The following is a 27,390-nucleotide window of genomic DNA, read 5'->3' as shown; positions in this document are numbered from 1 at the left end:
ACTCTGGATGTTTTCCCCTTACTGCCACTTTATTTAGAAATCGGGGTCCCTGTACAATTTGAGTGACACCTAGCAGCAAGACATAAGACCTCTGCTCTCTGATTTCCTGCTTTTTTATGGCACATTTTATTGGTCTTCATTTAAACAAAGAGCTATTTCAGCCTTGTTGTGTAAGGACAATAAACCAAATTATGTGGGTGGGAGTTTTTACTACCTTTCATTTAATTTCTCAGGTTGGATGGGTAGAAAAGGTTTCCATGTCCAAACAAATGCAGTGGAACACACTGGCTTCTCTAAGTCAAAAAGTGCACTTTACTTCTGTGGAATCTGAGAGTAGGCATTAGATTCAGTGCTATGCTACGCTTGTGTCCTGGTTTTGCCACCTAGCAACAGTGTGGCCTTGGGTGAACTAATCCCTCGGCCTCTGTTTCCAATGGAGCTGCAATTTTCAACTGGTGTGCTGTAGGTCACATACTGTTGTGCCACAGGAATTTTCAAATCATATAGTACCTGACTGTTTAGTTGGGGGCACTGACCTTTTCCCTTAGATTGTCAAATTAAAAAATGACAACAGCCAACATCACAATAGCTGTGCAGTGTGAATGAATAAAAATTATACCTATTTTTTCGGTCAGATTGGCAAGAAATACATTGTTGGGTGTGCCACAGACTTGTAGTGATTAGTTTGTGTGTGCCGTGACCACCAGGGGCAGACGCTCAGTGCAGGAGGTGAAAAAGGTTGAAAATCACTGCCGTGGAGGTTCCTCCCTTGCAGAGTCCTTTCCTCGTCCAGAGTCTTTCTGGGATTGCATGGTGCTTTCTCACTCCTGTGGGATCTAATGAACAAAATAAACCGATAAACCTCCACCAGCAGCTCAGGTTCCAGCTGCTCCTTCTGCTAACCAGACTGACAAGGATCTTCTGCTTCCTAGGCTCCAGAATGGGGTGGTTGTTCCCATTCCTGTTTTCTGTGTCCTTATGAGTTTACTAGAGGCCGGATGCATGAAATTCGTGCATGGGTACGGTCCCTAGGCCTGGCCTGCGATCAAGGCCATCTTCCCCAGCTGCTGGCAGCTGGACCCCCCCCCCCCCCCCCCCGTTCCCTGTTCACCATCGGGTCATCAGAGCCTGCCAGCTAGGGTGAAGGACCGAAACGTTGGCTGTTGCCGCCTGCTCGCTGACCCCGTCCCCCGCTGCCGGTTGCCCTCTGTGTGTGGGCTACTGGCAGGATGGGGGCCCTGACCTGGCACTGCCCACCTCCACTGCCACCCACCCCCTGATTCCCCATTCCCCCTGAGGCGATTGGGGCCTGCTTGCTGGGGGCAGCTCCTGCATTGAGTGTCTGCCCCCTGGTGATCAGTGCGCATCATAGCGACTGGTCGTTCTGCCATTCGGTTGATTTCCATATTACCCTTTTATTATAGAGGATGCTTTCTTAACAAAATCCCTCTTCTGCCTGCTTAGTGCTGCATTCATAGGGGCACAGAGGTAAATGCATGCATTCAATTTGCATCTTTAACCAGGAGTCATCTTTACATTTTTAAAGGAACATTCTTTTTTATTTAAAGCTATATTGTTGAAAGTATTACATATGTCCCCCTTTTTACCCCTTTGACCTCTTCTAGCCCGCCTCTGCCCCCCAACCCCAGGCCTTCCTTCACCACCCTATGGTCTGTGATCACTTACCCTTTGAGACAGTATGAAGGGACCTGGAGAGTATTATGCTAAGAGAAATAAGCCAGTCAGAGAAAGACAAGTGTCACAAGATCTCACTCCTGTGTGGAATCTAATAAACTGATGAACAAAATAGATCCAGAGACATAGAAGCATGGAACAGACTGTTGAATCTGAGAGGGAAGGTGGGGGTGGGTGGGTGGGTGGAAAGAGATCAACCAAAGAATTTGTATGCATATATGCATAATCCATGGATAAAGGAACATTCTTTAACTATATTTTTTTGTTATCATAACAACGGTGTCTTTCAAAATTTCCCTGTTAAATAATTAATTTAATGGTTCCTTTCTTCATCCCCTGTTTTCATTAGTATGTGAGGATTCATTTCTCCATTGTTGTTGTTACATATTTTATATTAAATTATTCCTTACGAACAATAGTATTTAATTTGACAATGAAATATAGGGCAATTATTTATGTTGCCAACCATAGTCCCTAGTCCTTTTATCCTAAAGTTATATTTTTTAAATTCTTAATTATTTTTTTAATTCTTAATTTTTATTTGTATCTTAGTGGCTTGGAATTGGCCTACGTTTTTTAAGGAAAGGTTAATGAGTAATGAATTTTCAGAGCCTTTAAATATGGAAGACTATTTTTCATTTTCCTTTACAAGTGAAAGACAGTTTGATTGACAATAGCTTTCTTTGAGTGAGTATTCTCTTTCTTCTGTAATTTAGTAATACACAGGAGAAATTTAAGAGCAACTGGACATTTGTTCCATTCATGATGACTTATTTTCATTTGATTTGTGTGTTGACTTGTTTTGTTTTCATGCCTGAATACTAAAGGACTTTTATTTAATTTTAATTATAGGATTCAAAATTTTTGTCAGAATGTGGCTTTGAATTGTATATTGTTTGGAATACAATTTAGTCTTTTTTTTCAATTTAGCTTTTAAAAATTGTGTCGCTGATTATTACTTCTATTTCAGGTCTTCACTTGTGTTTTCTCAGAAACAGCTGTCATTGGACAGGTTTTTCTGATTCTTCCTCTGGTGTTCTTTCACCTATTGGTTCTTTTCTCTGGCCTTTTGTGGTTGTTTATCTTTTACATCAACGATTTAATTTTACATAGTATGTATCTACTTCCCCCCACCCAAGTGGGTAAAAATTCTATCTCTTCATTTTCAGTTTCTTTATTTCACCTGCAGTCTCTTTTTATCTAACCCAATAGTCCTTATTGATTTATGGTTTTCCAATTTCATTTTTCAGGGACATATCTTCTAGTATCATATTAACAATGCCAAATACTTTTTAAAAATTTACTTCTGATTCGTCTAAGACTCTAAGAAGTCATTTTTAGGAGATAGTTCTTCCTTTGAATCTTTAGCATGCTCTTTTCTTTCCATACTTACTTATGCAATACTTCTTAATAGACCTATGCTGATATTGATCTGTTATTTTCATTATTCCTTCATTTGGAAATATCCACCGAGACCTGCTCACAGAAAGGGTGCCTGGGTTGCTCTGGGCCTCACTCTCTGTCCTCTATTCACCAGTAATAGTCCCTTTTTTAGATCTGTAGCAGGTTATATAGACTCTGCTACATTCTTGATAAACTAGAGGAGTTTTATCTAAAGCAACTATCTCCAATGCCTTGTTCTCTGTTACCCTGTATATGGATTATATAAGACTCTAATACCCAGAATGCAATGCCACCATATCATCTTGTCCATAAATCTGTTTTTCTGCAGGATACTAAGTACTTCACTTTCTTCACAGTCATTGTTTGAAAGTAGCAGTCACTACTTGATGGGATGGGGGAGTCTCCTGCTTCCTCACAAAGCATCATTCAAGACAGAGAGCTGACTAGGTTTCTGAATTATACATATTTTTGTATTTCTGTATAAGATAGCAGAAAGTGGAGAAAGGAAGATTTTCCTTCCCCCTTCAAGATTCATAGCTTGTTTTTTGTTGCCTTTTATTACATTTTTTAAATCTGATTTATTCTTTTTTTCTGCTGTAAATTTTTTTCTCTGATTTTTGGAATAGGTCGAAGGTTATTCCCTCCTTTTTGTGGTTAGATACTTTTGTGGGAGGTTGGGAGAGGCTTTTGGGGACTGCGAAGCTAGACACCATTTAAAACTTTAACTTGTATGAAACTACACAATTTTTTTTTTAATATATTTTATTGATTTTTTTACAGAGAGGAAGGAAGAGGGATAGAGAGTTAGAAACATCGATGAGAGAGAAACATTGATCAGCTGCCTCCTGCACACCTCCTACTGGGGATGTGCCCGCAACCAAGTTACGTGCCCTTGACCGGAATCGAACCTGGGACCTTTCAGTCCGCAGGCCGACGCTCTATCCACTGAGCCAAACCGGTTTTGGCGAAACTACACAATTTTTAAAAAGTACTTTCTGCATGTGGCAAAATGCTTGAAAATTTTGATTTCTGCAGACATTTTATGCAAATAAACTTTTCCTTGTAAATATTCATCACAAGTTGTTATTCAAATGATGAAGGCATCTGTGTTTCTGTAATAGAAACTATGTCTTATGAAAAATGGGTCATTTTTTGCGATGAAATAAAAAATGTAGAGACATAAGTTATTGTAGGAATTCCAATGATTTCCATAAAATTTTAATTTTACATAAAAACTGCCTTGTCACTGCCTATTAATAAGTCTTACAGCTGAAGCAGCTTTTATAAATTATTTTATCAAGGAGTTGCAAATTCAGTTGCCTTCAGGGGCCAGAAAAGTGACCTGTAAATTCATGAAATAGGTTGGATTAATATAAAAGGGATTGAGAGTGACTAGAGAGAAGTGGGGGATTACTTCTGCTATCAAATCCTTGGGCCACCAGTATAACATCAAAAGCAGTATAATATAAACCTACTCTCCCATTATAAAGATAGAACTGAAGTCAAGGGATATTAATAGATCTGTCCAAAGTTTGGAGACTCTATGTGTCTTAACCAGAACCAGCTACATAATTTGCAGGGCCCAGTGGAAAATAAAATGGGACCCCTTGTTCAACAGTGATTAAGAATTTCAAGATAGTGACAACAAAGCATTAAACCAAGCATGGGACCCTATGTGACTTGTACAATTACAAGCCCTTGAAGCCATCCCTGAAGTTCTAAGCTCTTCTCTAAGTGTAAGTTCTAACCTTAATTTCAGAATGTTTGGAGAGTCACTCAACCCAGGAACAAAACTCTGAGGGACACTTGTGTCTTCTGTTGGGTCTTACTGTGTCTTACTTTAAGGTAGCTGTCATTTCTTCCAGAAAATTTTGTCTATAACTTGAATCACCTCCTAAAATAACCTTTTTCTTTTCACCTTATTTGAAATGTTTACACAGCTTGCAAACACAAAAAGCAATTTGCCTACCTGACAAATTGAAGTTGACTAGTAACTTTCTCCTTTGAGTTAATTTACAAGTTATAACTTGAAGTACCTTTAACACCATTAATAACATAACCTAAAGAATTCTATTTAATGAAAGCTAGCCAGCTTTTAAGGATAAGCTATTCACACTCAGAAAACATACAAAATAAAATTGGGAATTGAGTACTAGCGTAAGAGGGTAGTCTCATCTGAGCTTCAGTTAAGGCAAGTTAATATCTGAATCAGAATTCAAAAATATCTTATGTAGCTTCATATTGTTGAAATATATCCCTTCATGGACGATTAACAAGAGGACATTCACATGGGGGAAAAAGACGATGAGCAAATGGGCAAATACATTAACTAAGTGAAAGGAAATTTAAGTTGTGAATATAATTAATAATATTTAAAACATTTGCAGTAAGCTATGCACATGAGTGTATGTGTTCAGCTAGCATTGAAATTGCTCATTAAGTTTAATCTCGGTTTGGGGCAGGGGTGGAGGTGGGGGGTAGCAAATTTAATGGACTTTTTCACTCATGTATATCAGAATATGCTGCGAAATATAAAAACTGAATGTCATAGAATTTTTTTAACCTTCTGCAGGTGGAGATTTTCATTTTACCTTTACGTATTTACCTATGGAGTCCGGTTCCTGAAAAAGGTACGATCTGCCAAGTTACTTTACATAATTCTTAGGTAACTGTAGGCCCAGATCTCGTGTTTTTTTTTTCTGTATGACAGTTGTAATATTTTAAACAATCATAACAGGCTCCCTACGAATTGCTTGTACATTTTTCTTTGACTTACAAAAATATTTGCAGTTTATTCTTTATAGTAAGTAATTTTTAGGCAGATTCCTAACATACTTTTGTAAATAATTTGTTTTTCCGGTGAAAAGGTGTTGCTAAGTCCTCTAACCGCTCTAGTTGGTTATTTATTACTTGTGAGCCTTATAAAAATCCATCTGAGGCTTGAAAGAAGTTAGTTTCCACATCACACATCACACAACTTGAAAAAAGAAATCATTTGTAATGTTCATTATCGTTGTAGTCTTCACCAAAAGAAATTATATTTAAATGTCTTTATAGTTATTAACAGGGTAACATAGATTGCTGGTGGAAAATTCAGTTCCTTTCATAGATTGTGTTTCCCCTGCAGCTTTGCAATTCCTGCATCTTTGAAAGCAATTTCCTGAGGCTGCCATAGTCTTCTTGGTTATTTCGATGCTTAATGTCAATATGAACACTTAGGCTGCTTATTAAAATCAAGACTCGTGAAGACTCATCTTCTCATAGTCATGCACATATAAACAATAGTGATTTTTTTTTGCAGAAAATGGGAAATTATTTTTAAAATATTTTATATTATTAACCTTTATAGTTATATCAAAGTTATCTTTATTTAATTAAAAATATTTTTCCAAAATAGGGCATTGTGCCAAGTGGTATGCCTTACTAGTAAATTTTCATGTAAATATTGATGTGGAAATTGCAAATACATTTTTATTTTAAACGTTCAAGTTATAAGATATTGTCTGCCTGTGGCAAATTCTATTCTAAAGAGTGGCTGTTTTTCAATATCATGTTTTCCTAAAGGAAATATTCTTTTTACTTGTTGTCTTTTCCTTTAGCAACTACACTTATTTTTCACTTAATAAGATCACATGCCCCAGAGGCCATTTGAATAGATTTAAAAGGATGAGCTTCATTCTGCAGGCTGTCTGAGCATGAAGAAATTCTCAACGTGGATAAATAAATATGGTGGAAACTGCTTATTTTGGAACCCTACTGTTCTGTTATTCAGACTTACTTATTTTGTGAAAAAATGGCTGTAGAGCTTTTATGCTTACAAGTTTATTACCTTTGGAGAGGAAGTAGCTTTGCATGAAATTTTAGCTGACATGGCAGAGCTGGGCTTCATGAGAACGCTGCCTTGCTAGCTGGGGTCAAGGTTTGGAATTCATGTTGGGTTCTGTTGGTGAAGGGCTTTGATGGAGAGCAAGGGAAAATTCTGAGAGCCAAGAGCCCTTTTTCTGCCCTTTCCCCCAGATCTGCAGGACATGGTCTATTATAGCCCTCATACAGCCAGCCTACCATTTGTCATCAGAACAGGAAACACTGACACTTCACTCTGTTCCTAAACAAACTAAATGGGACAAGAATACTTTTAATTGCCAAGTCCTCGGTGGCTCCGTCGAAGGCTGGAAGAGGGCCTGTCAATAGAACATAGTTTTGAAAATTGTTTTTCCTTAAACTATACAGTTTCCTTTCAAATGGTCTCTAAAATGCTTAAAAATGAGAAAAAGAACTAGATGTTGTTCTTCATATTGAATGACTTGTATTTTGGGTTTCTTCCTTTAATACTACTTAAGATGAAGTCAGTTGTGGATGAACTGTATTGTTTATTTTAGTCATAGAAAAGTGCTCATAGAATCCACGTGACTGAACTAGTGGCGGACTTCATAAGCCATCTTGTCCAACCTTCTTATTTCACAGCTAAGGAAGCAGAAGACCTGAGAGATGGGTGGCCTCCCAAGGTCACACAGTTCATTTATTAAAATGGAACTGAAATGAAACACACTGCTCTCTCTTATTCCAGTATTTTTTTCCCCTTCACCAGTCTGCCCTAACCTCAGCATGATTTCCAAATGATTTTCCTCTTTGGTTAAGTTAGCAAAATTGACCTAATGTAGCCCATTGTTTCTATTATAGACTTTAAATACTTTAATGGAAATTGAAAATATATTTCTATTCACTTTCTTGGAGTGGACAATATATTTGTCCATCTAAAAAAAAAACCAAGATGGCGGCATAGGTAAACACCTAAACTGCTGCCTCGCACAACAATTTCAAAACTACAACTAAAAGACAGAACGGACACCATCCAGAACCACAGGAAAGCTGGCTGAGTGAAAATTCTACAACTAGAAGGAAAGAGAAAAGCTCACAGAGAATTGGAGGTACGGCAAAGGGTCTTTGTGCGCGCAGAGAGGAAGGGCAGCTGAGAGCCTGGCTGACTTTCTCTGGCGGAAGGGAGAAGGAAGCCCCCGACCGCACTGAACCCCAGTTCTGACTGCACTGAACCCCAGTTCTGGGCGAGCCCCTGGGGACCCACGCTCTTACGGGGGGGGGGGGGAGAGTCTGGACTCTCGGGCGGAGACTCGGGAGCCGGGGAAGGCGGAGGACTGAAAGCGCGTGCGTGCCAGTGCACACAAAGGCTGCGGAGGTTGCCACAGGCTTTCCCTAGTGGAAGGGAGTCAGAGGCTCCTGAATGCACTGAGCCCCAGTTCTGACTGCAGTGAACCCCAGTTCCAGGCGAGCCCCTGGGGACCCACGCTCTTGTGGGGGGAGTCTGGACTCTCGGGCAGAGACTCGGGAGCCGGGGAAGGCGGAGGACTGAAAGTGCGCGCGCGCCAGTGCGCACAAAGGCTGCGGAGGTTGCCACAGGCTTTCCCTAGTGGAAGGGAGTCAGAGGCTCCTGAATGAACTGAGCCCCAGTTCTGACTGCAGTGAACCCCGGTTCCAGGCGAGCCCCTGGGGACCCACGCTCTTGTGGGGGGAGTCTGGACTCTTGGGCGGAGACTCGGGAGCCGGGGAAGGCGGAGGACTGAAAGTGCGCACGCGCCAGTGCGCACAAAGGCTGCGGAGGTTGCCACAGGCTTTCCCTAGTGGAAGGGAGTCAGAGGCTCCTGAATGCACTGAGTCCCAGTTCTGACTGCAGTGAACCCCGGTTCCAGGCGAGCCCCTGGGGACCCACGCTCTTGTGTAGGGAGTCTGGACTCTCGGGCGGAGACTCGGGAGCCTGGAAGGCAGAGGTCTGAAGGCACACACGTGCGCGCAAGGGCAAGGCTGACGGGAAGCCAAGACTGAGACTCCACCCCATCCAAACTGAGCACAGAGGCTATTGCAATTTGGCAAGTCTAATCCTATAAGGCTGTCTCCAGCACCGAACTTCTCCCAGCATAGACACAGCTGATCCTTACAGCCAACTGGCCTGGAGGTCAATTCTTCCCAGTGATACCAACAACAATAAAGACTTAATTACAACAAGGCTGTACACACAGTCACAAAGGGGTGCACCAAGAGTGTCCACCTCAGGTTAACTGGGGAGGCAGACCCACTGGGCCATATTGGAAACCTAGCACACAGATCTACCTTACCAACTCAGGGAAGCAGTCAAAATGCGGCGTCAAAGAATCAGATCACAAACGAAAGAAATGGAGGAAAACAAACGACTGGATATAGAATTCAAAACCACGGTTATAAGGCTTTTTAAGAATATCCTAGAAAAGGCCGATAAATATAACGAGACCCTCGAAGATATGAAAAAGGACCAACTAGAAAGTAAACATACACTGACTGAAATAAAAAATATTATACAGAGACCCAAAAACAGACAAGAGGAACACAATAATCAAGTCAAAGAATTGAATTACAAAGAAGCAAAAAACACTCAACCGAAAAAGCAAAAAGCAAAAAAAAAAAAATCCAAAAAGTTGAAGATAATGTAAGAAGACTCTGGGACAACTTCAAGCGTACCAACATCAGAATTATGGGGGTGCCAAAAGAAGAGAGAGAGCAAGATACTGAAAACCTATTTGAAGAAATAATGACCGAAAACTTCCCCCACCTGGTGAAAGAAATAGACTTACAAGTCCAGGAAGCCCACAGAACCCCAAACAAAAGGAATCCAAAGAGGACCACACCAAGACACATCATAATTAAAATGCCAAGAGCAAAAGACAGAGAGAATATTAAAAGCAGCAAGAGAAAAACAGTTAGTTACCTACAAGGGAGTACCCATATGACTGTCAGCTGACTTTTCAACAGAAACTATGCAGGCCAGACGGGAGTGGCAAGAAATTTTCAATGTGATGAATAGCAAGAACCTACAACCAAGATTACTCTACCCAGCAAAGCTATCATTCAGAATTGAAGGGCAGATAAAGAGTTTCACAGACAAGAAAAAGCTAAAGGAGTTCATCACCACCAAACCAGTATTATATGAAATGCTGAAAGGTATTCTTAAAGAAGAGGAAGAAGAAAAAAGTAAAGATAAAAATTATGAACAACAAATACATATCTATCAACAAGTGAACCTAAAAATCAAGTGAATTAAAAACCTGAGGGACAGAATAATCTGGTGAATATAATAGAATCAGGGGCATAGAAAGGGAGTGGACTGATAATTCTCAGGGGGAAAGGGGTATGGGGGGTTCATGAAGAGACTGGACAAAATCATACACATATGGATGAGGACAGTGGGGGGGAGGTAAGGGCAGAAGGTGGGGTGGGAAATGGGTAACCATACAAGCTGTCTTAGGGTTAATTCCCCCACATTTTCAGATACCTTCTAGAACAGTGGTTCTCAACCTTTCTAATGCCGCAACCCTTTAATACAGTTCCTCATGTTGTGGTGACCCCCAACTATAAAATTATTTTCATTGCTACTTCATAACTGTAATTTTGCTACTGTTAATGAATCGTAATGTAAATATCTGTGTTTTCCGATGGTCTTAGGCTCCACAGCAGCGGTTCTCAACCCACAGGTTGGGGGTTGAGGGTCACCACAACATGAGGAACTGTATTAAAGGGTCTCGGCATTAGAAAGGTTGAGAACCACTGTTCTAGAGTATGTATGTTTATTTATATGAAATCAGCAAAATGTAGTTTCATGCTGACACATAAAGGAATAAGCCTCATTTATAGTGATGTGATATTGCTCAGGTGTGCATATGTTATATGTTGTCTTTGCTTTAGTTTCTTAGCTTAGAGCTCCCTGTATTGATAGCACTAACTTTGGTCATGGAAGTAGACTCTAGAAGGCATTGATCTTACAGACATGTTAGTGAACTGTTAAGTAAAGTTATTGCAACATTAGTAGGAAATATTTAAATAATTGAAGATAAGCTTTGCTCAATAGTCTGTTCCCATAATTGCTGGACACAAGTGATTATTTGCCTATTGATATGATTGGCAGAGACAAGTACTTTTATAAAAGAAGACCCAGGACTACTTCAAGTGGTCTGAAATCCTACCACACAGTGTGTTCATACAAATTAACACATTTTTCTAGGTCCTAAAAGAAACCACAGATAAAGCTTTTAAAAAAATAGTGAAAGCCACCTCTTGTTTACTATTACCTTCCTTCTCATTGGTAAATAGAAGTTTGTGTTGGATGGAGTTCTTTAAATAGTTTTCTTTGAGTTCCTTTACATATATACTAGAGGCCCAGTGCATGAAATTCGTGCACGGGGGGGGGGGGGCACTGTCCCTCAGCCCAGCCTTCACTCTCTCCAATCTGGGATCCCTCTCACAATCCAGGACTGCTGGCTCCCAACTGCTCACCTGCCTGCCTTCCTGATTGCCTCTAACCCCTTCTGCCTGCCAGCCTGATCACCCCCTAACCACTCCCCTGCCAGCCTGATTGACGCCTAACTGCTCCCCTGCTAGCCTGTTTTCCCCGAACTGCCCTCCCCTGCAAGCCTGGTCACCCCTAACTGCCCTCCCTTGCAGGCCTGGTCCCCCCCTAACTGCCCTCCCCTGCAGGCCTGGTCCCCCGCAACTGCCTTTCCCTGCAGGCCTGGTCGCCCCCAACTTCCCTCCTCTGCCGGCTTGGTCACCCCTAACTACCCTCCCCTGCTGGCCTGGTCACTCACAACTGCCCTCCCTTGAAGACCTGGTCCCTCCCAACTGCTCTCCCTTGCTGGCCATCTTGTGGCGGCCATCTTGTGTCCACATGGGGGCAGCCATCTTTGACCACATGGGGGCAGCCATCTTGTGTGTTGGAGTGATGGTCAATCTGCATATTACTCTTTTATTAGATAGGATAGAGGTCTGGTGCACGGGTGGGGGCCAGCTGGTTTGCCCTGAAGAGTGTCCCGGATCATGGTGGGGGTTCCCTTGGGGTGTGGGGTGGCCTGGGTGAGGGGCCTGTGGTGGTTTGCAGGCCGGCCACGCCCCCTGGCGACCCAAGCGGAGGCCCTGGTATCTGGGATTTATTTATCTTCTACAATTGAAACTTTGTAGCCTGGAGCGGAGCCAAGCCTTCTGCTTGCTCAGTGGCGGTAGCCATTTCTATTGGGATTTATGTATCTTCTATAATTGAAACTTTGTAGCCTTAAGCAGAGGCCTGGGCCGGCCAGGGTGTGCGAAAAGCTTGGCTTCCTCCATCTCCAGGGGCAACCCTAGCCTCCTGCTCTTTCCAGCTGCATGGCTGCCGCCATTTCTGTTTGGATTTATGTATCTTCTATCATTGAAACTTTGTAGCCTTGAGTGGAGGCCTAGGCCGGCAAGGGCAGGCAGAAAGCTTGGCTTCCTCCATCGCCAGGGAAACCCAAGCCTCCCTCCTGCTCTCTGTGGCCGTAGCCATCTTGGTTGGGTTTATTTGCATATTCGCTCCTGATTGGCTTGTGGGCGTGGCTTGTGAGCATACTGGAGTGATGGTTAATTTGCATATTACTCTTTTATTAGATAGGATACATACAAATATATATATGTACATATATATATATGTGTGTGTGTGTGTGTGTGTGTCTGTGTGTGTGTGTATACATATTCTTAAATATTGTGTCACAGGAAGGCAATGCAGATATATGTGCAACTGGGATTTAGGTAAATATTTTTTTTATAATTTACATGTTAGGCTAATGTATTTCCAACTTTTTTGACTACATGGTGCATTTTATATCACAATTCATTTTGTACACATGCATGTATGTAATTAAAATATAGCATTTACTCAAAATGTACCTCACCTTTGTATCAGTCAGTGTTCCATCAGGAGACAGAAACCACAGGAGTTCTTTTAGGAGTGACTATAATATGCAGAATCATTAACCATAAGGAAACCACCATGACTGTGTAAGTCTAAGTAATTGATCTGCTGACGGTTCGCTAACAGTCTGTGATAAGGAGCTTGGCCTGAATGTAAATCAGCTCACTGCTTCTTTTTTTGAGAAAGTCTACCTATGAAGAAAAGTCAGCTGAGTGACAGTGTGCTTAGTGGGGGTTAATTCACATTCTGGTGAAGTAGTAGCTAACATTTCAAGGACTAGCACTGTATTACGTGACACTTTGATTAGCACTGCACTGAAATATTACTGTAGTATGTAATGTCAGGAAGAAGCTCCCTCTCTGAGGACTGGGGCGTGTAGGGAGAAGGCTGGGTTGTCAGACCCTAGAAGCTTCATGGAGTCAGACAAGACCTCTGAGGAGAGAATGCTGACCAGGTGGAGTCTGTGAGGGACCACAGTGAGGCAGTGAGGCTGGTCCTGGAAATGAGGAAAACCACACACTGCAGTAGAATGAACTGCCACTGCGGGGATGAGGATGCGTTGTTGGGGGAGGGGGAGTGAACAAGAACAGGGAGCAGGACAGAAAGGATACATGGAGGGCCCTTAAGAAGGCCTCGGAAGACCAAGCCGTTAATCAGTTGTATGCCCTTAAGCAAGTCATTTAATCTCTCTGGGATTTCATTGCCGCATCTCCAAAGTCAGCAATGTGGACTAACATAACATTTCTAAACTCATACTCCGTAATTCAGTGAAGAATAGCTAATCATTATGGTAAACTGATACAACCTATTTAGAAAGCAACATGGTTTTTTAGAATAATAACCATAAGTATGTTCATATACTGTGACTCAGCAGTTCAACTCCTCTGAATTTATTCTGAGAAAAGAATTGTACAGAACTGAAAAAATACATTTGTAAAGTTATTTATTACAACTTAAATATATATACATATATCCTATATAATAAAGAGGTAATATGCAAATTAACCCTTACCACAAGATGGCTGCCTACGACCAGGCAGGCAGGGGGGTTAGTGAGGGACGACCAAACGACTGAACAGCAGGCTGGGTGGGGTAATCAGGTCGGATGGGGGGCCGTGAGGGGTGACCAGGCAGGCAGGGGGAGGGCAGTTGGGGGCGACCAGGCCAGCAGGGGGGACAGTAAGAGGTGACCAGGCTGATAGAGGGGTGCAGTTGGGGGCTACCAGGCTGGCAGGGGGGGCAGTAAGGGGCGACCAGGCAGGCAGGCAGGTGAGCGATTAGCAGCCAGCAGTCCAGTATTGTGAGAGGGATCAGGCCTAAACCGGCAGTCAGACGTCCCCCAAGGGGTCCCGGATTGGAGAGGGTGCAGGCTGGGCTGAGGGGGACCCCCCCTCCCGTGCATGAATTTCATGCACTGGGCTTCTTATGTATATAAAAGCATAATATGCAAATCGACCGGACGGCAAAACAACCAGTTGCTATGATGCACACTGACTACCAGGGGGCAGATGCTCAACGCAGGAGCTGCCTGGGTGCAGGTGGGCAGTAAGGAGCAAAGGGTCCCAGACTGCGAGAGTCCCGGACTGCGAGAGGGATGTCCACCGAGGGGTCCCAGACTGCGAGAGGGCACAGGCCAGGCTGAGCCCCCCCCCCCCCCCCGAGTGCACAAATTTAATGCACTGGGCCTCTAGTATGTATATGTGTGTGTGTGTATATATATATATGCCCATATATATATATATACACACATACATGCATATTATAACAAATCCAAAACAGAACTTAAAACACTCTTAATGTATAATATTGGTAGAATTATTTAAATTATTACTATCAAAATGACAGAATAGCATGCAACCATTTAAAATAATAACTATAAAGTAACGATATTATTTATAGTCTTAATAAAATGTTTAGTATAACTTTACATGAAAATAAGCAACAAACTCATATATGTTGCTGCGATAATCAGTTATTTGGATAAATGGAAGGTAATAGGTAAATATGAAAAGATTCCTTTTACAGAGGCAGAACTGTGGATAATTGTTTTCTCAAAATGTCTTTACTACTTTCTCTTCTATTAAGTAATTAACCCTAAGATGTAGGAATTAGAACAGAAATGACTATGCATAAATTTAAGTATACTTGGGTTATGAAAGAGCTTCAGTTGCAACTTCTGAAAAGGAGAAAAAAAATTTTTTAAGTTAAATTCCATGTAAATGGCCCTAGCTGTTTTGACTCAGTGGATACAGTGTCAGTCTGCAGACTGGAGGGCCCCAGGTTCAATTCCAGTCCAGGGTATATGCCAGGATTGTAGGCTTGACCCGCAGTAGGGGGCGTGCAGGAGGCAGCCCATCAATGATTCTCTCTCATCATTGATGTTTCTGTCTCTCCCTCTCCCTTCCTCTCTGAAATCAATAAAAATATATTTTTAAAAATTTCATGTATATGGCTAAGAGATACAGAAATTTTGTCAGATAAGTCCCACTGTTCATGTTAGTCTGGTTTTCACTGCCCTAATCTCTGAATTTCCTCTCAGGGGTTCCCTTTACTGATCGTAGTATTGCTCAGAATGCCCTGGAACAGCATATGCTTTCTAAGGAGCTTTTTTGAGTCTCTATGGGGATTCTAGTAAGATTCAAGCTCTATTTCCATAGCAGGTTTACATGGCCTATGTTAGATAATAACTTGGAATTCTTTATTCCATATAGCATTTAAAACACTTTTCTTCCAGTGAGTCCCACCTCTTTGGGATTGAGATAATGACTTGGAAACACGATTGGCTTAATGCATATCTGGGATTAAATTTTGAAACACTGATAATAATTATAATGGTGATAGCTATCTGGTACTGAGCACTCACTATAGGCCAGGCATTGTGTTGATCACTTGGTATTCATTTCTCATGTGCTGCTTAATTATGAAGAACTCCTTATTAATGAAGAAACCAAGGTGAACAAAGGATCAATTTGCCTAAAGTCATAGAACTAGTCAGTGGGAGGCTGAGATTTAAATCCATATATTTTGAGCAAATGGCCTACTTGTATCGAGGCTTCATTACTGACTCAGTAGATCTACTGGACTGATCAGGGTTGACCAGGTAACAAGAAAAAGCAAAGGCTCTGTCTTATAACTATATTTATTTTAAAACTACAGAGTTAAACTTAGTGACGATATTCAAAAGGCCTAAATTAAACACCCAACTTGCTTAGTTATCTACTTTCAAATGAAGTCACATTGACCAAGCCAAGAATCTGTGGCTTGCTGCATTCGTAGTATTTTTGCATCTCATCAGAAACTATCTGCTAGTTTTTGGACTGGGTATAAATGTCCCTTTTTATGCAACCCAATGTAATGATGCAACACAATTCTCTTCTTCTTCTATATACATATTTACTTCCTACATTGTGACTAGCAAACCATTAATATACTCTTCACAGTAAGAAGCTGATTTGGACACTTCAGTATTTTCTACATTTCAGCGAATGTGTTTTAGGTGAAATTATTCATTGTCTAGGATGAATGAAAACTTGTTCAGATGGTAAAACCTTCCATCAACTGAGGTTATACCTTATAGTGTTTCATTTAATGAAATGTAATAGTTTAATTTTGGTTGTGTAAAATGTTCTCTAAAAAGCACTGAGAAGCCTTTTACCCAGGTTGTCTTCGCTTTGTGTTCTGGCTTGAACAAATGACATTCACACCAAACGGCTTTCTCCAGATGGTGAAGTAGAAGGATTTTAGTATTTACAGGAGTTCATGAAGCTGAAATGGATTTTTGTGGGAGGTAAGGTACTTGTGTCAACTTGCAAGTACTGGTGACGACTGCTGCCTTCCTGAGTGATACTTGCTCTATGTAATTATTTATACAAGGGTTTGTGGATTTGATGCTTGGTCAAACCATGAGTCTTATCTTCTCAGCTCACTTAATAAAATATCAACTTTGTAGAAACTCTAGAAATAAAAAAAAAACTATATTTCATAGGCTACTAAAATAACACTGATTTAAATATGACATTCATTATTAGACAGCCCCCTAAAGGCATAAATTTATATGTCTCAAAAGTTTAGAGCTGAACTTGACAATGAAAACATTGCTCCTCATTTATCTGCTGTAACAAAACTAGTGCTACAGGCTTCCTTTGGCTCAGGCCAGCGCCCGAGAACTGAATTGCATTGGTATTCTTCTCCCATTTCCATGGGGAATAGGATCTAGTCACTCTCAGAAGAGTTCAGGTAATTTGACATGAAATAATGATCCATATATCAAAATCTGTACCTGCATTAGCCGAACCATTATTGACACCTGAAGAAAATTTCTTTTCTGAATTCAACAAGGAAAGCACTATTCTCATTAAGTTTTGTTTTAATAAAGTCTGTGAGTTAATGAATGATTTTCACAAACAGTGGTCATCATCATTAAACATTTTCCTTATCAACAATAATGAAACCAACCAGATAATCTTTGCTTAAAAACAACAGCTTTCTGGGAAAATTAGTGAGACGTTCTACTTCTCTTTTTGAAATTAGTGTTCTGTCCCTTCAGGAAAGGTCCAGTCTTGTCTCTGTGTGTTTGGAGTGGGGCGGGAGGACTTAGGACTTCTATTTGGTGTGGAGTGGAGCAGTGGGCATTCCCACCTGACCAGCTCATGCTCTGATTATGGCTCCACGTGTAGCTTCAAGAAACCAGTTCAGAGAGCTTTTGGATATTGGGTCAGCTAGACTCAGGTGGAAGGTGGGACAAATGGTTTTGTCTTTTTTGGTTTTGCCCCCTTCTCCTTTATTAATGCACACGAGAATAGGCCTGCTGCTAGAGGCCATTGCTGTCATTGTTTAGGATTTTTGTGTGCAAAGCGTGGTGATACTAGTCACCTTGGAATGACTGTTCCAGCGCTGAGAGAAGATGGCTCTTTTGTTCTCAAGGAATTCAGTCTTCCATAAGGTAGTGAACAACGAAAAGGATAAAATAATTTTTTCAGGCAAAATTAATTTGTAGTGCTAGAGGTAGTTCTATAAGGTGAGGGAGTAGGCAGGAGAAAGCCTACTGGAGTGCTGAAAATCTAGCTCTTGATCTGGGTGCTAGTGACATAAGTATATACATATGTAGACATGCAATGTAGGTATATACACATGTAGACATGCATCATATTCCTGTGCACTTAGATTTGTGCACTTTATTATATGCAGGTTATATTTCAATTAAAAATAATAAAACCTGATAATGGTTTCTGATAATTCTGTAGCTGCCATATAAGCAGTCATTGCATGTTGTTGAGTGGAAATGTGGGCACAAGACATTTGAGGAGCAAAAGCTATTATTTAAAGGGTGTTCCATTCATACCTCTTCTAAGAGCTTCTGTCTATTACTGATGGGGGATACTGAACTCTATTCATTCTTTCATTTGGTATCTGGAGCACCTATCCTATGACAGGGACCATGCTAAGTATCAGGGATAAAACTGTTAGCAAGTTAGTCTGAATCTCTGAGCCAACGCTGTTCTTACCTTCCTTGGGAATCAGTAACATAGGAATTTAATTCAATTTAGTTAACATGTATTAAATATATACTATGCCAAAACATAATGGCAGAGAGGAGAGGGAAGGCATGGTTCTGCCTTTAAGGATATTACATAATAATAGACTATGTAAATTGACCATGCTATGCCCACCAGCCAATCAGGAGTGAGTATGCAAATAAACCTGCCAAAGATGGCGGGTTAATTTGCATACACAGGCATGGAGCGAAGACTGAAGACTGAAGGCTCCTCCTATGGCCAGAGCCAAGCCTGAAGGCTGCAGGCTTGGCTCCGCTGCGGCCCGGGTCCCGGGTACCAGAGGAAAACTGGTGCTGGCAGCCAGGGGAAGGAACGCCTATTGCACGAATCTTCGTGCAACGGGCCTCTAGTGTTATAATATGGCTGAGGACTTAAAATTTCTCTATAAATACTTATGAGATGAGACTTTGTTATAAATGGTACAAGTACAAGGTTCTTACCCAGCCAGCTTGGCTCAGTGGTTGAGCGTAGACCTATGACCAGGAGGTCATGGTTTGATTTCCGGTCATAGAACATGCCTGGGTTGCTGGCTTGATTGATCCCCAGTGTGGAGCATGCAGGAGGCAGCCAATCAGTGATTCTCTCTCATCATTGATGTTTCTGTCTCTCTCTCCCTCTCCCTTCCTCTCTGAAATCAATAAAAGTTAAAAAAAAAATTTAAAAATTAATGCTTTCCCTGAACTAATAGTTTGAATTCTGGTCTAACTTAAGTGATTAGTACATTTTATGTGATTAGTACATATAATTGTATGATTAGTACATCCTCTTATATGATTAATCTATCCAACCAGATCTACCCTTAGAATATTAGTTATGAGTAGTTGATTGGATGTTTCCAGTATTTTTTGTCTTATGTTTAAAGGAGCATATGTGTGTGTGTTACCCATGCATGCAGTATGGTTAGTAAAGCTGTGGTGACTGATACTAAGGGTCTCACTGCTAGGAGGTGACTGAAGGATGCTTCAGGATATGTAAGGGATTCCATTACTGCAGTGTTAACAGTGTAATCAGAGCATCAAACTGATTCTCAGGCCCCCAAATTGAAAGGTCAGGTATCCCCTCTTCTTTACAGTATAAGGTGTCCTCATGGTATAATAAAAATTGCAGAGTGGAGTAAAACCAGTTTCCCTTCCTGTCCAGGATAGATTCAAGGCCCATTTGCTCAAGGCCATTCATTGGTAATATTCTGGGAATTGTCTCTAGTGATTTGGATTCTAGGGGGCATGAGTCACCACAGCATAAGCAAACATAATCTGTTCTCCCAGGCAGTAGTCCTGTTGTGAGCTGTCAGCCTCTCCTCTGTGGATGTGTGTTCCTCTTCATAGCAGATCCTTCATTAGGGGGTTAAATATAAAAGATATCATAACACAGAGTTTCTTTTTTTTTTTAATATATTTTATTGATTTTTTACAGAGAGGAAGGAAGAGGGATAGATAGTCAGAAACATCGATGAGAGAGAAACATCGATCAGCTGCCTCCTGCACACCTCCTACTGGGGATGTGCCCACAACCAAGTTACGTGCCCTTGACTGGAATAGAACCTGGGACCCTTCAGTCCGCAGGCCGATGCTCTATCCACTGAGCCAAACCGGTTTTGGCAACACAGAGTTTCTTAATAGGAACATGGTGTTCATCACAAGCAGAAAAATTAGTTGGATCCAGCTATTCAATACAAAGGGGTGGGTAATAACTAGACTGCAATGCTCTGTGTGTGTGCATGCCCACACACGCACACGCATCATGGGTATATGAAGCATGAATCAAGAAATAGTTCTTTCACCTTGTTCCTAACCATGGCTCCTCTCACCCTCACCTCAGTTGTTTTTCTTAAACTAGCAGTTGAAGCTGTAAAGAAATTAATAAAGTGGTACTTTGCCAATTATCTTGACTTCATGTGAATTATGAAAAAAGAGTCATGTAAAAACAAAATTAGAATACTGTGGATACAATTTGACTTGGGTACTCTTGATCTAATTTACAAGATCCTAGACAGGAAAATGATTTCCCACTTGACTTTTCTTGTTAACCAGGCCTTTAACCTCAGAGAATGGACTCCTCTAATTGACTTCTAGTAGTGCAAGAAGTGTTGATAAGCATGGAGTGTGGTCAACAAAGGCAGGCAAAATTCTGATGACCAAATAATTGATTACCACATAATAAAATTCTGATTACTATAAAGAAAAACACAGTCCTATAGATACTTAGGTAACTTATGTAGCCCTCTAGATGAGAGTGTAGAAGTTAAAAGTATAGTTTAGCTTTTGATACTGGTTAATTATTATGATAATCCCTTATCAAGATGTGACATTCATTCATTCAATAAATAGATGTTCATGCTATGAAAACTGGCTTTTTAAAAAATTAGGTATAGTATGGTAATATTATGTAAAAGTTGTACCTAATGGCCATTTTTAAGTATCGTGTTGGAAATGCTATTCTCTTATGTTTTTTAAAAGATTTTTAATTGATTTTTAGAGAGAGAGGTAGGGAGAGGGAGAGGGAGGGAGGGAGAAAAGAAGGGAGAGAGAGAGAAAGAAAGAAAGAGAGAGAGAGAGAGAAACATTGATGTCAGAGCGAAACATTGGTCCACTGCCTTCTGCATGGCCCCTACCAGGGATCAAGCCACAACTTGGGCATGTGCCCTGACTGGGAATCGAACCGGCAACTTTTTGGTGCATGGGATGATGCCCAACCAACTGAACCACACTGGCCAGGGCTATTCTCTGCTTCTTATAAGTTCCTCCTGACATACATTTGATTTTTTTTATTGCAATTACTATAACATTGGAGTTTTTATCCTCATGTGCTCAATTTGGCAATTCTAGGCCAAGAAACTGATAGAAGTACAGAATGGACTCCCTCTGAATAATAGAGAAATTGGCATTGTCAGAAAAAGTACTAATTTATAGCTCCTATAACTTTAACTCTATTTTGCCTGCTATGAAAAAATATTTTATGTAGTACTTAATGCCATTGAATGTGCTCATACTTGACTGTTGCAGGCTCAAACCTTTAAGCATAGATAACATAGATTTTCGATTGGTAATAGCTTCTGTTTTTGTTATTTTAAGACTTAAAACTTTTTGTGTGCTAGAGTATATTTGGAAAGTCCTTGCTGTTTTTCACATTATTTTTTCTCATAGCCTTTGTTTTAAAGAAGTGATATTCTATTAGAATATTTTATCCTTTTAAAATGCAGGAAATCCTATTGATTACCAAGGTATAAAAGAAAATGTTCCAGGAGTAGTTCTCAAACTTGAATGTGCCTGAGAATCACCTGGAGGGCTTGTTAAATCAGAGATGGCTGGGCTTTCTCCCAGAGCTTCTGATTCAGTAGGTCTGGATGAGGCCTTAGAATTTGCATTGCCAACAAGTACCAGGGTAGTGATGATGGCAGTGCTGATCCAGAGACCTCACTTTGAGAACTACTGTGTTATAGTGTGGTGCCCAGAAATGCTAAATACTCACTTACCATGTGCATTAGTTTTCTGTGGCTTCTGTAACAAGTTACTACACACTTAGTGGCTTAAAACACCACAAATTTATTCTCTTACAATTGTGAAGGTCAGAAGTCTAAAATCAGTGTCACTGGATTAAAGTCAAGGTACAGGTAGGGCTAGTTCCTTCAGGGGGCTCTAGGGCTTTTCAATTCCCAGGGGCTGCTTGTATTCCTTGGCTTGTGACCCCTTCTTTCATCTTCAGAGTTCATCTCTCTAATCTCTGCTTCTGTCATCAGAAGGCCTTCTTCTTTTCTGTAGTCAAGTCTCCCTCGCTATTCATCTTATAAGGACACCTGTGATTATAGCTAGGACCCATCTGGATAAAGCAGAATCATTTCCCCACCTCAACATCCTTATCTTAATCACATCTGCAAGTTGCTTTTGCCATATAAGGTAACATTCACAAATGTCAGGGATTAGGTCTTGAATATCTTCAGAGCTAATTATTTAGCCTACAATACTGTGAAAATCTTCTACTCATCTTTCCTGATCTCTCAGGAGGCATTCACTAGTATATCCAGAGAGAAGTGCCACTTGGCACATTTAAAGTTGAGTCATTTTGCATCACCTCTCATATGAAGCTGGAGATGATTGGCAGGTGGTAACACATCTGCTTCTGCAGTAAATGTTCATGTTATTCTATTATCTTAAAAATCATGGGAAAATATTTTAATTAAATTCTATAACAACATTTTGATTTTAATTAAGAACTGGGATAGCATGACATCTGGAGTTTTCTATGAAAGTACCACATATCCTTCATCCTTAAAGAGCTTACAGACTAATGCAAGATACAACTTGCTCACAAGTACATATGACGTCAGGCAGCACATGGGGAAAGTCTTGTAATGGTGGTACACACAAACCTAAGATTAGAGAAGGAGGAGGGAGAATTTTTGACAAGGTGCTCCTCAAAGACTGAACTAAGCATGTGGTATTGAGGTTGAAAGATGCAGGAAGAGGCTTCAACTGATGATAGTGACAAAGGAAGTAAAGGAAGAACATTGTCTGGAAAGAACAGACACAGTAGGTTGGAACTTAAGGGGAGCTGTGTGTTTAGGGATAGAAGAGGGGAGACAGCAAGTATGATGATGATGAGAGGCAATGGGGCAGATGGACATGGGCCATGATTGCCAGATCAAGAATTTAACTTCTAAACAGGAAACATAGAGAAGAGAGAATTAAGAGATGACAGGTGATTGAACTAGAGCTGGAGGAAGGCCAACTGTTTCCAGTGTGAGGAATGAATTAGAAGAAGCCAAAACTGGAGGCAGGGAGACCTGTCTTGGCCACTGCAATAGTCACCATAGCCGTTGTGCTGGCATTGGCCCACTTGCTGGTGAGCACTGGCTCTGGTGTGTCAGTGTGGACTTTCCTGTTGGGTACGCCCAAGAAAGGTGGCAGGAGGTCAGTTGCAGACAGATTTCCTGCCTGTTATGAAAGCTTACCCAGTACCAAAGAGTTAGTGTTGAATTTTAAAAAAGAAAAGAGGAGGCAGGCAGAATGTTCTTAGTGTGTTTAAAAGTGACTTCTAAAAAGGGGGAAAAGAAAAAGTGAAACTTTAAAAAAGATGTCTTCTGTTCCTTTTCCAGAAAAATGACTTCTTTTATCTGCCTGCCTACCGCAATGTGGCTCTTTCTGTTATGATCTTTTTCCACAGAGGTAGAAAGCACTTTTAAAAAAAAATGTATTTAGAGTCACTAACTTAGTAGAATGGAGGAAATCAAAAGATATCCAGGCTTCAATGAAGATAGTGAATACTTTTTTGGGGGGAGACAAAACTGCTTTTAAAAAATGTTATGCTTAGTGCATAATACAAATAATTTTAAAATGTATTTTAGTTCTGTGATATTTAGAGACAAGAAGGCAGCTGACTTTTAGGGAATGAGAGAGAAGGGCACGCAGCCACGGCAGCTGCGTGCTTCCTCAGCCTCCTGCCCCCTCAGCCTCCTGCCCCCTCAGCCTCCTGTCCTGTGCTGCTCTGTGCATCGTGGTATTTTAACAATCTTCTCCCTAGTCCTCTGAGGTCTGTGCGATTACCCTACTTAAGAGAAAGGAAACAGTCTCATAGAGGTTAAGTAACTCTAAGTGGCAGGGCTGGCAGTCAGCCCCAGGTTGTGTGATTCTGTGCCCACATTTGTCACTGTTAAAAGACCTCTCTTAGTAAAAATACTCCATCTCCATGATCGGTCAGATCCCAAAAGCAAACCTATTTATTGAATGCTACATTATGTCTTCATGTGGATCTCTTATGGCAAGAAAGAATGGAAGAGAAGGGATAAAATGCAAGAATATTTTTAGTTATAAATTAGATAAGCATTGGGTTTTCAGAAATCCTATTTTTCAATGGAGGAAAGTTTTTAAACTTCCTGTGCTAAAAAGTAGAACATTTCACTTTGTAACGGGAAAGATCTGCTTTCCTCCTCTGATGACAACTCTGCCAGGGGTGGACATAAGTGATCTCACCCCTTCCTGACCTGGCTAACTCCTGCGGGCTGCATAAGTCTTTGTTCCAGCTTCAACTCCCTTTCCGTTCCCTTCCTCTTCCCCTTCCTCTCCTCCCTCTAGGATGTCCATCCTAAGACTCTGCCTCTCCTACGCCACAACACCCGTGGCCCCATAGTAGACCCTGGAGAGTTTGATTGCTGTACTTACCCCAGGGTTACCCATGTGCTTCCCCATCCTTACTTTAAGCACCTCTAGATCAGTTTGCAAAAATAAATCATAAAGAGTTGTAGAACCAGATCTGCTATTTGTCCACGATGTAGATGAGGTTGTAGATGGCTAAGTCATGTTTGATAAGGTGCAATGAAAAATGAGACCATTCAAGTTAGAGAAGGGGAAAAAGCAATAGGAAAGTAAACATGCTTTAAATTTTTAAAAAGGGAGCTGCTGCCCCACATACTAATATTTTGTTTGTTGCTTACTTGCTCCACGTGTAATTCTGATGTTAGGAAAATAGATGGTAAGAGCCAAAGAAACACTTGTCCACTTGGGTAGGGTAAGATGCATCCGAGTTTCCATTTTCCATCCTGCAGACATTGGAGTTGATGGGAGGGAGGCGACAGGGGTCCCAATGCCAAGAAGTGTCCAGCAGGCCCAGTAAAGAGCCAGAGGAAAAAGTGCCCTCTACTCTATTGTCATGTCCATCTGTACCATCAAATCATTGACAGAGCAGGTTAGTTTATTCCTACAGCCTTCTCTTCTGCTCTGAACACTGAGAATGGCCCATCAGTTGTCAAAGCCTTTGCATTTCTCTGGCCCTACCAACAAATATCAATGCCTCGTTAAATGAAATAGCCTGACTCCTGAAGCACTTAACTCACCACCAGTTTAATTCACAGAGAGATCTTGGGGCAATTTAAAGTAAATTCTCCCCCATTATCTATTTATTACATTCCAGAGGCAGGATCTGGTTGCTTTTATCTACTTCATCTGACTTCCAGTGATTTTTGTATGAGGGTTTGCCAGAATTCTACTTAGTAGGTCTGTGCTGATGGCAGCTACATGGTGCATTAGTGTGGCCCTTCAGTTATCATGAAAATCTCTTCCATAGGATTTCTGTTCAATTTTGAAAATGCATTTTTTGTTTATCCTGCTACCAAATAGTCATCTTTGTAAAAGCATCAACAATTACATATTGCCACATATCTCAAGTATCAGTCTTCTTGAATAACATAGGGTAAAAATTTTCCTTCTGCTCTCGAGATTGTGGAAATACTATGGATTAGGTGGAGCGGCTGGGTGGGCAGACTGGAATGAGGAGTAAGTAGCATGAGGAGATTGGGTGGTAAGAGAAAGGAGAGTGGGGATACTGGGGAGAGAAAGTTTCCCTTTGTAATGGAATGAAGAAGTCTTCTTGGAAGGCAAGTGTTTAATCTGTGTTGTAATTTTTCTTAAATAATGAGAATTAGACTTGCTAGCTACCTTATATATAGCAATACTGAGATGACTAAAGAGGAGTTTGACTTGTGGTATTTTACAGCGATGCTGTTGCAGTGGTGCACTGTGGATAACAGTCTCGGCTCTATTTTTACCTGGGTTTTCAAGTCTCATGAAGATAGCACTTTCTCTTCCTCCTCTTTAAGGACAATCTGTTAGGGCCAAACAATATGTGTCTCCTCCAGAATGGTCATTCTACTCATGTTGGCTATCTCCTCCCTAGCCTTTGGAACAATAATAAATTAGTTCTGTGAATTAAAGGGAAGAAGAAAGAAGAAAATAATTTACTTAGTGTTTTTAAAGTGATGTTAATCTGATTCAGGCCTAACGCATATAAGCCCTGGTTCTGTTTCCAAATATGTGTCTTTTTTTTAATTGATTGAGATTAAATTTTTTTATTTATCTTTATTGTTAACAGTATTACAGTTATTCTTTTTTTTATTTTAGAGAGAGTGAGAAGAAGGGAGTGAGAGAGAGAGAGAGAGAGAGAGAGAGAGAGAGAGAGAGAGAAAGAAATATCAACTTGTTGTTCCATTTCATTTATTTATGCATTCTTTGGTTGATTCTTGTATGTGCCCTGACTGAGGATCAAACCCACAACCTGGGCATATTGGGACGATACTCTAACCAACTGTGCTATCTGACCAGGGTCTATGTGTTTTGTTTGCCTATCTGTAAATGTTCTGGTCTATTTAAACTTGAAATATAACTAATATAAGAATGGTTAAAAAAATAACAATTAACAATTAATTTTAAAAAATTTGTTATTTTTTTCCTTTTATTTTAACCACAACCTGTTTATCAGGTATAAGGACTCAGGATTTAGAAAACATTAATGAGTTATTCAGTTTACTAAATATGCTTGAGTTTCCTTTGAAAAATAAAGGCCCTGATCTCAGATAATGGCTACATGACCTAATCTCTATGGTCAAGCAATAAATTAGTAAGTAAATTAACCTTCAGCTTTTGAAAATAAATTTATTAGGGTTATTCATAAACTTGCTCCTGTTATTAGGTAGTTTCAATTTTTAGAGGCAGTGTTTTGATCATCCACCTGAATGGAGGCAAAAATCCAGAGTTGAACTGGTATCAGAGAGTAAAAATTTTCAGATTAATAAAGCTACAAAAACAAAGTAAGAGAAAACTAATATTTTTTTACATAAGCAACAACAAAAACATCCTGGGAAATTGACTCTTCCCTCATTCTCCCCAAGCTAAGCATCCAGGGAGCCTCTTGCATCTGTCTTACAGGAATCACGCTCTCCCTCCTGCTCTTTCTCACAAAAACACAAACACAAACTCTTTCACATTCATTCAGTTTTATTCCTTGTAAGAGTAAATGAAAAGTCATGTTGGAAAGATAACTAGAACACATGCTTTAATTCTGTGGCCAGGTGACTGTTGTCTTTTTCCAGTTGATAATAACAGTACCCATAGACATCTTTGTCCAACAACATATGACCTTTGTATGTGTTGTACATTTGGATACATGGAGTGCATAATATGGACATGAAGTCTGTCTTCTCTGAAGGTAACTGGGCAATAGCAT

The 27,390-nt window shown here is 40.6% G+C and overlaps 1 protein-coding gene across 2 annotated transcripts in view; it reads left to right on the top strand.

The window, feature by feature from the left end:
• The window catches only part of CERS6 (ceramide synthase 6), a 264,685-nt gene that overhangs the window by 138,458 nt on the left and 98,837 nt on the right, over positions 1 to 27,390 (top strand). For both annotated transcript variants that reach the window (XM_080667729.1, XM_080667728.1), the window contains exon 4: positions 5,672 to 5,729. In XM_080667729.1, the coding sequence (XP_080523855.1) occupies positions 5,672 to 5,729 (58 nt within the window). The remainder of the gene's footprint in view (positions 1 to 5,671; positions 5,730 to 27,390) is intronic.

This window comes from Plecotus auritus (assembly GCF_963455305.1).
Source record: "Plecotus auritus genome assembly, chromosome: 5".
Lineage (NCBI taxonomy): Eukaryota > Metazoa > Chordata > Mammalia > Chiroptera > Vespertilionidae > Plecotus > Plecotus auritus.
Note: the sequence above shows the minus strand (reverse complement) of the source record. Positions and strands in the feature narration are given on the sequence as shown.